The sequence below is a fragment of the Notothenia rossii genome (assembly GCF_949606895.1).
Source record: "Notothenia rossii genome assembly, chromosome: 3".
NCBI lineage: Eukaryota > Metazoa > Chordata > Actinopteri > Perciformes > Nototheniidae > Notothenia > Notothenia rossii.
In genome coordinates this window covers 787,878-797,748 of record NC_136901.1, presented here as the reverse complement: position 1 = coordinate 797,748, position 9,871 = coordinate 787,878, and the positions used below count along the sequence as shown (strand labels likewise).

Genomic DNA, 9,871 nt, shown 5'->3' with positions numbered 1-9,871 from the left:
TCCTCAGCCCCTCCTCTAGTGAGCCAACAGCACCTCCTCTAGTGAGCCAACAGCACCTCCTCAGCACCTCCTCTAGTGAGCCAACAGCACCTCCTCTAGTGAGCCAAAAGCAGCTCCTCTAGTGAGCCAACAGCACCTCCTCTAGTGAGCCAACAGCACCTCCTCTAGTGAGCCAACAGCACCTCCTCTAGTGAGCCAGCAGCACCTACTCAACACCTCCTCTAGTGAGCCAACAGCACCTCTTCAGCACCTCCTTTAGTGAGCCAACAGCACCTCCTCTAGTGAGCCAACAGCACCTCCTCTAGTGAGCCAACAGCACCTCCCCTAGTGAGCCAACAGCACCTCCTCTAGTGAGCCAACAGCACCTCCTCAGCACCTCCTCTAGTGAGCCAACAGCACCTCCTCTAGTGAGCCAACAGCACCTTCTCTAGTGAGTCATCAGCTCCTCCTCTAGTGAGCCAACAGCACCTCCTCTAGTGAGCCAACAGCACCTCCTCAGCACCTCCTCTAGTGAGTCATCAGCTCTTCCTCTAGTGAGCCAACAGCACCTCCTCTAGTGAGCCAACAGCACCTGCTCAGCACCTCATCTAGTGAGTCATCAGCTCCTCCTCCTCTAGTGAGTCATCAGCTCCTCCTTTAGTGATTCATCAGCTCCTCCTCTAGTGAGCCAACAGCACCTCCTCTAGTGAGCCAACAGCACCTCCTCTAGTGAGTCATCAGCTCCTCCTCTAGTGAGCCAACAGCACCTCCTCTAGTGAGCCAACAGCACCTCCTCTAGTGAGTAATCAGCTCCTCCTCCAGTGAGTCATCAGCTCCTCCTCCTTTAGTGAGTCATCAGCTCCGCCTCCAGTGAGTCATCAGCACCTCCTCCTCTAGTGAGTCATCAGCTCCTCCTCCTCTAGTGAGTCATCAGCACCTCCTCCTCTAGTGAGACATCAGCTCCTCCTCCAGTGAGCCAACAGCACCTCCTCCTCTAGTGAGTCATCAGCTCCTCCTCCTCAAGTGAGTCATCAGCTCCTCCTCCAGTGAGCCAACAGCACCTCCTCCTCTAGTGAGTCATCAGCTCCTCCTCCTCTAGTGAGTCATCAGCTCCTCCTCCTCTAGTGAGTCATCAGCACTTCCTCCTCTAGTGAGTCATCAGCTCCTCCTCCTCTAGTGAGTCATCAGCTCCTCCTCCTTCTCTAGTGAGTCATCAGCTCCTCCTCTAGTGAGCCAGCAGCACCTACTCAGCACCTCCTCTAGTGAGTCATCAGCACCTCCTCCTCTAGTGAGTCATCAGCTCCTCCTCCTCTAGTGAGTCATCAGCACCTCCTCCTCTCGTGAGTCATCAGCACCTCCTCCTCTAGTGAGTCATCAGCTCCTCCTCCGGTGAGCCAACAGCACCTCCTCCTCTAGTGAGTCATCAGCTCCTCCTCCTCCTCTAGTGAGTCATCAGCTCCTCCTCCAGTGAGCCAGCAGCACCTCCTCCAGTGAGCCAGAAGCACCTCCTCCAGTGAGCCAGCAGCACCTCCTCCAGTGAGCTAAAAGCACCTCCTCCAGTTAGCCAGAAGCACCTCCTCCAGTGAGCCAGAAGCACCTCCTCCAGTGAGCCAGCAGCGCCTCCTCCAGTAACCCAGCAGCACCTCCTCCAGTGAGCCAGAAGCACCTCCTCCAGTTAGCCAGAAGCACCTCCTCCAGTGATCCAGAAGCACCTCCTCCAGTGAGCCAGCAGCACCTCCTCCGGTAACCCAACAGCACCTCCTCCAGTAACCCAACAGCACCTCCTCCTCTAGTGAGTCATCAGCTCCTCCTCCTCTAGTGAGTCATCAGCTCCTCCTCCAGTGAGCCAGCAGCACCTCCTCTAGTGAGCCAACAGCTCCTCCTCCTCTAGTGAGTCATCAGCTCCTCCTCCAGTAAAACAACAGCACCTCCTCCTCTAGTGAGTCATCAGCTCCTCCTCCTCTAGTGAGCCATCAGCTCCTCCTCCAGTAACCCAACAGTACCTCCTCCTCTAGTGAGTCATCAGCTCCTCCTCCTCTAGTGAGTCATCAGCACTTCCTCCTCTAGTGAGTCATCAGCTCCTCCTCCTCTAGTGAGTCATCAGCACTTCCTCCTCTAGTGAGTCATCAGCTCCTCCTCCTCTAGTGAGCCATCAGCTCCTCCTCCAGTAACCCAACAGCACCTCCTCCTCTAGTGAGTCATCAGCTCCTCCTCCAGTAACCCAACAGCACCTCCTCCTCTAGTAAGTCATCAGCTCCTTCTCCAGTAACCCATCAGCACTTCCTCCTCTAGTGAGTCATCAGCTCCTCCTCCTCTAGTGAGTCATCAGCTCCTCCTCCTCTAGTGAGTCATCAGCTCCTCCTCCTCTAGTGAGCCATCAGCACCTCCTCCTCTAGTGAGTCATCAGCTCCTCCTCCTCTAGTGAGTCATCAGCTCCTCCTCCAGTAACCCAAAAGCACCTCCTCCTCTAGTGAATCATCAGCTCCTCCTCCTCTAGTGAGTCATCAGCTCCTCCTCCTCTAGTGAGCCATCAGCACCTCCTCCTCTAGTGAGTCATCAGCTCCTCCTCCTCTAGTGAGTCATCAGCTCCTCCTCCAGTAACCCAAAAGCACCTCCTCCTCTAGTGAGTCATCAGCTCCTCCTCCTCTAGTGAGTCATCAGCTCCTCCTTCTCTAGTGAGCCATCAGCACCTCCTCTTCTAGTGAGTCATCAGCTCCTCCTCCTCTAGTGAGTCATCAGCTCCTCCTCCAGTAACCCAACAGCACCTCCTCCTCTATTGAGTCATCAGCACCTCCTCCTCTAGTGAGCCATCAGCTCCTCCTCCAGTGAGCCAGCAGCACCTCCTTCAGTGAGCCAGCAGCACCTCCTCCAGTGAGCCAGCAGCACCTCCTCCAGTAACCCAACAGCGCCCCCCAGAGGCCAGGTGACGTCACAGCAGTTCTACACCCGATTCACTTTATTCTTAAAAACGGACTTTTAAATGATGACTTTAATTTACAGTTTTTAGAAATATATAAATAATATGTAATAATAGAATAATAGAAATAAAGGACAATTTTTACCAGTTATAATCTAAAAAATAACCATTTATTAAGAATTCCAAATAAAATATCTACTTTTATTCATATTTATCTATTTCTGTGTCAAACCTTGTTTAGTTAGTGACGTCAGAAGATATTTTTTAATTTAATATAAAATCTATAATAAGACATATTTAATGTTTACTGTTATTTCTCCATTGATCCACTTTGGTGCAGAGTGACTTCCTGGCTGGCAGCGTGATGACGTCATGACGTCGTGTTACCGTAGAAACGGAGGAACTGATGCTATTTAGCCAGAAAACTCTGATTTTTTTGAGCTTTGTAACTTTTTAAATGAGTCAGTGTGAGGGTTGTTAGACTAACGTTGTATTGCATTTAATGTGTTATTAATTAATGCTTAGATCCTGCTCAGGTTAGTATTTAATATTCATTTGTTTATTTTCTTTTGTATCCCTATTTCTATGTTGTATTTGTTATTTATTTACCCTTTTATTTATATTTAAAATGAGGCCAAAACCATTTTTGTTGAGGTGCAGTTTGCTGTTGTAACCGCCAGAGGGAGCTGTTTACCTTCTCTAATATTCATTTTTAATGGTTCTATTGATTGAACTTATTTTTTTACCATCAGGTCACAGCATGAAGATTTAAGAACATATTTATTTACTTCAGAAAATACTGTTATAATAATAATAATAATATTTGTTCTGTGATGTTTAAAATGTAATTAAGCAGCTTCCTCTCCTGTTGGACTCAGACTCCCATGATGCATCTCTTCGCTTCAACACCAGGACCAGCCCACCCCCCCTCTTCATCGGTACCAACACACAAGTTACACACACTGTACACACACTGTACACACACTTTACACACACTGTACACACACTTTACAGTGGGGCGCCAGGCGGGTGCTAAGGGGTGATGCAGTCCCCAGGACAGCCATAGCACCCCCTAAGCACCCCCAAGAAGTGTCTTTTTTTATGTGTGAAATTCAGTTTAAAAATATTACAAAATAGATAATAATATTAGTTCTGGTTCAAAGTGAGGATTTGATATTAAATATGAATCTAGTTTATCTGACGCATTGATCCAGATAGTGTCTGGTTATAATGTATTTATATTTATGTAATTGTTATTAATAGAGTGCTCACAGCAGGGGGGCGTCTGATCCTCAGATGTCTCTCAGCGGGAACGTCATTTATTCAAATCCCCTGCAGCCAGAATACATCAATATACATCAAAACACATCAAAATACATAAAAAATACATCAGAAAATAACAATACTAATGATTATTGATTTAAGATCCTACTCATCAGAGTTCAGTGTCAGTCGATTAAAATATTTAATCACGATTAATCGCAAATTAATCGCACATTATTTATCCGTTCTAAATGTTCCTTAGAGGAATTTTTTTTTTTTGTGTATGTGTATGTTCATGTGTGTGTGTGTGTGTGTGTGTGTGTGTGTGTGTGTGTGTGTGTGTGTGTGTGTGTGTGTGTGTGTGTGTGTGTGTGTGTGTGTGTGTGTGTGTGTGTGTGTGTGTGTGTGTGTGTGTGTGTGTGTGTGTGTGTGTGTGTGTGTGTGCTGAGCTGCCTGGACGCTGCAATCATGTTGCGCGCACTATCCGTGCTGAGTGTGCTGACTGTTCCCACAATGTCCCTCTGTCTGGCTGCCTGCATAAAGTGCTCGGCGTAGTTGTCGGCGAAATGTCGCTCCTCTGTTTTCATTTAAACAGCTCCTTATATCCGTTAGCGCAGCTAGCTAGCACCAGATGCTAACAACAACAATAATACACGTAAGGTCTCTCTCTCGCTCGCTCGTTCCACACATACACACACCCTCCCGGTCCTCCCGATGGCCAGTCGGTGCCTGCCGGTGAGCGTGGAAGTGTAGTCTGCGCAAGCGGACGGCAGGAGTGGGGCTGTCAGCATCAGCTGTAGATGGTATTTTGAACTCGATGCGTTCTGAAACTACGGGGCGGCCGAGAACCAAAAATACACATGCGTTAATCGCGTTAAAATAATTAGTGGCGTTATTAACGCGTTAACTTGACAGCCCTAGTAATTATTAAGGCCTTCCTGTGTGTGGGTGTGCGAGTGGCGCCCTCTGGTGGACTGTGTGCAAGTGGCGCCCTCTGGTGGACTGTGTGTGAGTGGCACCCTCTGGTGGACTGTGTGCGAGTGGCGCCCTCTGGTGGACTGTGTGCGAGTGGCGCCCTCTGGTGGACTGTGTGCGAGTGGCGCCCTCTGGTGGACTGTGTGCGAGTGGCACCCTCTGGTGGACTGTGTACGAGTTGCGCCCTCTGGTGGACTGTGTGCGAGTGGTGTGGCGGCCTCTGGTGGACTGTGTGCGAGTGGTGTGGCGGCCTCTGGTGGACTGTGTGCGAGTGGTGTGGCGGCCTCTGGTGGACTGTGTGCGAGTGGTGTGGCGCCCTCTGGTGGACAGTGTGCGAGTGGTGTGGCGCCCTCTGGTGGACTCTGTGCGAGTGGCGTCCTCTGGTGGACTGTTAGTGGCGCCCTCTGGTGGACAGTGTGCGCGTGGCGCCCTCTGGTGGACAGTGTGCGAGTGGTGCTCTCTGGTGGACAGTGTGAGAGTGGCGCCCTCTGGTGGACTGTGTGCGAGTGGCGCCCTCTGGTGGACTGTGTGCGAGTGGCGCCCTCTGGTGGACTGTGTGCGAGTGGCGCCCTCTGGTGGACAGTGTGCGAGTGGTGCCCTCTGGTGGACAGTGTGCGAGTGGCGCCCTCTGGTGGACAGTGTGCGAGTGGTGCTCTCTGGTGGACAGTGTGCGAGTGGCGCCCTCTGGTGGACAGTGTGCGAGTGGTGCTCTCTGGTGGACAGTGTGAAAGTGGCGCCCTCTGGTGGACTGTGTGCGAGTGGCGCCCTCTGGTGGACAGTGTGCGAGTGGTGCCCTCTGGTGGACAGTGTGAAAGTGGCGCCCTCTGGTGGACAGTGTGCGCGTGGCGTCCTCTAGTGGACAGTGTTCGTGTGGCGCCCTCTGGTTGACTGTGTGCCAGTGGCGCCCTCTGGTGGACTGTGTGCGAGTGGTGCCCTCTGGTGGACAGCAGGTGAATTACACATGCAGACAGACAGAATATAAATATAGATAAATGAATATAAAGGTGTAAACACATCATTAAATAATGAGGTGGATATATCAGCAGACCTCCAGCAGCTGCACGTTCACACAGGGTTCAGGTCTAACTTAAGATCCAGGTCTCTGATCCTGAGTCAGTCCATAACCCAGACTCCCTTTAGGGTTAGGGTCTCACTTATCCTCAGGATGAAATCATTTATTGATTATTTTCGTTATATAACTTCACATTCTTTTTTATAGTATTTTAAATATTTTTTGAATTTTGTGGCACTATATTTAAATATGATTATCATATGTTATAATTATTATTTTATATCATAGTATAACTGTTTATCATCTATTCTGCTAAATTATTATTTATTGTTGTTGTTCTTTATTTTTATAATATTTTTCAGATTTTGTCATGTTTGTTGGCACTCTTTTGACTCCATATTTTAATTAAATATATATAAATACATCTATAATATTGTCCCGTCACGGATGTCCTTATAAAGACTGTATCTGTTCACACCTCTCAGTCTGGGTCACCCTCAGAAACCAGACCCCCCCAACAAAAAAAAACCTTATCTATTCCCGTCCTCCAGTTGCACCAAGTAAGGAGGCGTTCACTGACCCCTCTGAAAGTGGGTCAACGGCTAAAAACGGACGCTGAGAAAGGACAGAGTGATCGTCAAATACAACTTTATTAACACGTTCACGAGTTACAGCAGAAAACACGATATAAATAAATCTCTCCAGACTTCGTCCGCAGGAGGAAACACATAAATAGAAAAAGTATAAAAAGTCGAAAAGTATTTTCTTGGTGTTTGAGGAACGCCGGGCTTTTCATGTTTCCAGAATAAAGTCCATATTTCGTACTCAACGCTCTTGTTTTGAAATGTTACGTTTATTCCTGGACCTTTTGACCTTCAGAATAAAAGTCACCTTGGTGTGTTCACTCGTCGAGTCCAGAATAAAGTTCCCTTCATCTGTGGGACGGATAACGGAATAACAAAGGAATTCAAAAGCTCTTATTTTGAAATGATCCCTCCTTGGTGTGTTCACTCGTCATGTCCCTTTATCGTTCAAAATACTCGAGTAAACCTCCTCTGTGGGACGGATAACGGAATAATAAAGGAATCCAAAAGGAATCCAAAAGTCCAGCTCTTATTTTGAAATGTCAGGTTTACTCCTAGACCTTTTGACCTTCAGAATAGAAGCCTCCTTGGTTTGTTCACTCAAAATGTCCAGAATAAAGTCTCTTTCTCGTTCATAACACTTAAGTGAGTAAATCTCATCTGTTCGACGAATAAAGGAATCAGAAGTTAAGCTCTTATTCTGAAACTCTACCTCCACACGGTGCCCTTCACAATAAAAGCCCCTCTCACTCCCGTCTAAACTCCATGGCGCTGAGCAGCCTCTGGGCCTCTGAGGTGTCGATGGTCATGTGATCCAGACTCTCAACCCCTGGCTCCGCTCCCTTCGGGGGGGCGCCGCCCGCCAAAAGCTCCGCCTCCTCCCTCAGCGTCTTGGCATCCAATAGGAAGCTGGCGGCGCTGCATTGCGTCTGCATGCTAGCCGTTAGCTTCTCCTGCATGGCTGCGCTTAGCTGTAGCTGCTGGCGATGTAGCGCCGCAACGCCGTTTAGCTTCGCCACTCGCTCTCTCTCTTCCCTCCCGATGTTCTCCAGTAACTCGCCCTTCTTCTCCTCCAAGATGGCGTACAGCAGATCCAGACTTTCGCCCAAACGCCTCCTCTGCCGCTCGCCGTTTTCCACGATGAGCGAGCAGGCGTCGTCCATCTGAGCGACGGCCGCCTGTATCGCCGCGCTGCTTGCTGCCAGCGTCTCCACGGCAACACGCATCTCGGCCTTCTGGGTATTATAGACGGAGAGCAGCGGCGCCACCTCGCAGTCCTTGTGAGCGCCGAACACCTGGAGACAGGAAACACAAGAAGAAGAAGTTAGAGTCTGAGGAACTTCAGATCAGATCCTCAGGGACCAGAACTCTGAGGAACTTCAGATCAGATCCTCAGGGACCAGAACTCTGAGGAACTTCAGAACAGATCCTCAGGGACCAGAACTCTGAGGAACTTCAGAACAGATCCAGTTCCTCAGGGACCAGAACTCTGAGGAATTTCAGATCAGATCCTCAGGGACCAGAACTCTGAGGAACTTCAGAACAGATCCAGTTCCTCAGGGACCAGAACTCTGAGGAATTTCAGATCAGATCCTCAGGGACCAGAACTCTGAGGAACTTCAGAACAGATCCAGTTCCTCAGGGACCAGAACTCTGAGGAATTTCAGATCAGATCCTCAGGGACCAGAACTCTGAGGAACTTCAGAACAGATACAGTTCCTCAGGGACCTGAACTCTGAGGAATTTCAGATCAGATCCTCAGGGACCAGAACTCTGAGGAACTTCAGATCAGTTCCTCAGGGACCAAAACTCTGAGGGACTTCAGATCAGATCTAGTTCCTCAGGGACCAGAACTCTGAGTAACTTCAGATCCAGTTCCTCATGGACCAGAACTCTGAGGAACTTCAGATCAGATCCTCAGGGACCAGAACTCTGAGGAACTTCAGATCCAGTTCCTCAGGGACCGGAACTCTGAGGGACTTCAGATCAGATCTAGTTCCTCAGGGACCAGAACTCTGAGTAACTTCAGATCCAGTTCCTCATGGACCAGAACTCTGAGGAACTTCAGATCAGATCCTCAGGGACCAGAACTCTGCGGACAGGAAGGTTCAGGGGCTCCAGGAGATAAAGACGCTGTAGTTTAACAATCTAAATGATGAAATATTAAACAAGTCTAACTTTATATAATAAAGTACTTCGTAGTCAGTCCCTCAGTTACAAACTACCAGATCCTACAGGTCAGAGGGGCTTCATGACCTCTGACCCTGATCCTCTGCATGGTTCACCTGGACCCTGACCCACTCTCTGATACATGGCGAGTTCCTCTCAGCTCCAGAGAGATGCTGTAGTTTCTGTGGTCTCTCACCTTGCACATGGAGCAGGTGGGGGTCTGGCAGGTCACGCAGTAGATGTTGATCTTCTCCTCTTCGTGCTCCCTGCAGCGCGGCTCGTCTCCTACCTCCTTCTTCCTCACCTCCTCCTCCTCCTCCAGCTGGCCCTTGCCCTCCTGCTGCTGTTTGTACATGTCGATGATGTTCTCCACCAACAGGTTCCTCTGCAGGCCGAACACGCCGTGGCGGTCCAGGACCACCTCGTGGCGGCAGGTGGGGCACCTGAAGGTCCCCCCGGAGTAGTGGTAGGCGTTCCTGGACTCGAACAGGTCGTTGGCGCAGCCTCGGCACAGGTTGTGCTGACACGGCAGGATTACCACCGGCTTGGTGAACATCTCCAGACAGATGGGGCAGCTCAGCTGCTGCTCCAGACTCTCCATGGCCGAGCCTGAACGCACCGCGGACACAATGTCCATATCTACGGTCAGTCTGCTCTTCTTCTGCTTCTTCCTGTTGAACTCTTTAAAGTCCTACTTCTTCTTCCTCTTCTTGAACTCTCAAAAGGATAGATTTGACTTTAATACCTTTTCAAATTCACCCTGAAGCACCTTACTGTGAATAAAGGCTTTTCAGAAAGTCCAAAAGTCTCTTCCTCTTCTTGAAGTTTCTAAAGGATAGATTTTACTTTAAGATGTTTTTAAAATTCCAAAGTCTCTCCTTCCTTGTCCTCGTGTCTCTGTCTCTGTCTCTGTCTCTCTGTCTCTCTGTCTCTGTCTCTCTGTCTCTCTGTCTCTGTCTGAACGCCTGCTGC

The 9,871-nt window shown here is 49.3% G+C and overlaps 1 protein-coding gene across 1 annotated transcript; it reads right to left on the bottom strand.

Moving 5' to 3' along the window:
- Positions 1–6,777: 6,777 nt before the first annotated feature.
- LOC307031415 (E3 ubiquitin-protein ligase TRIM63-like) lies at positions 6,778–9,871 on the bottom strand. Its single transcript, XM_079668516.1, has 2 exons — positions 9,096–9,871; positions 6,778–8,025 (listed from the first exon to the last, which is right to left on the bottom strand). Exons 1-2 carry the CDS (start codon positions 9,534–9,536, stop codon positions 7,477–7,479), a joined length of 990 nt encoding a protein of 329 aa, XP_079524642.1. The 5' UTR covers positions 9,537–9,871; the 3' UTR covers positions 6,778–7,476.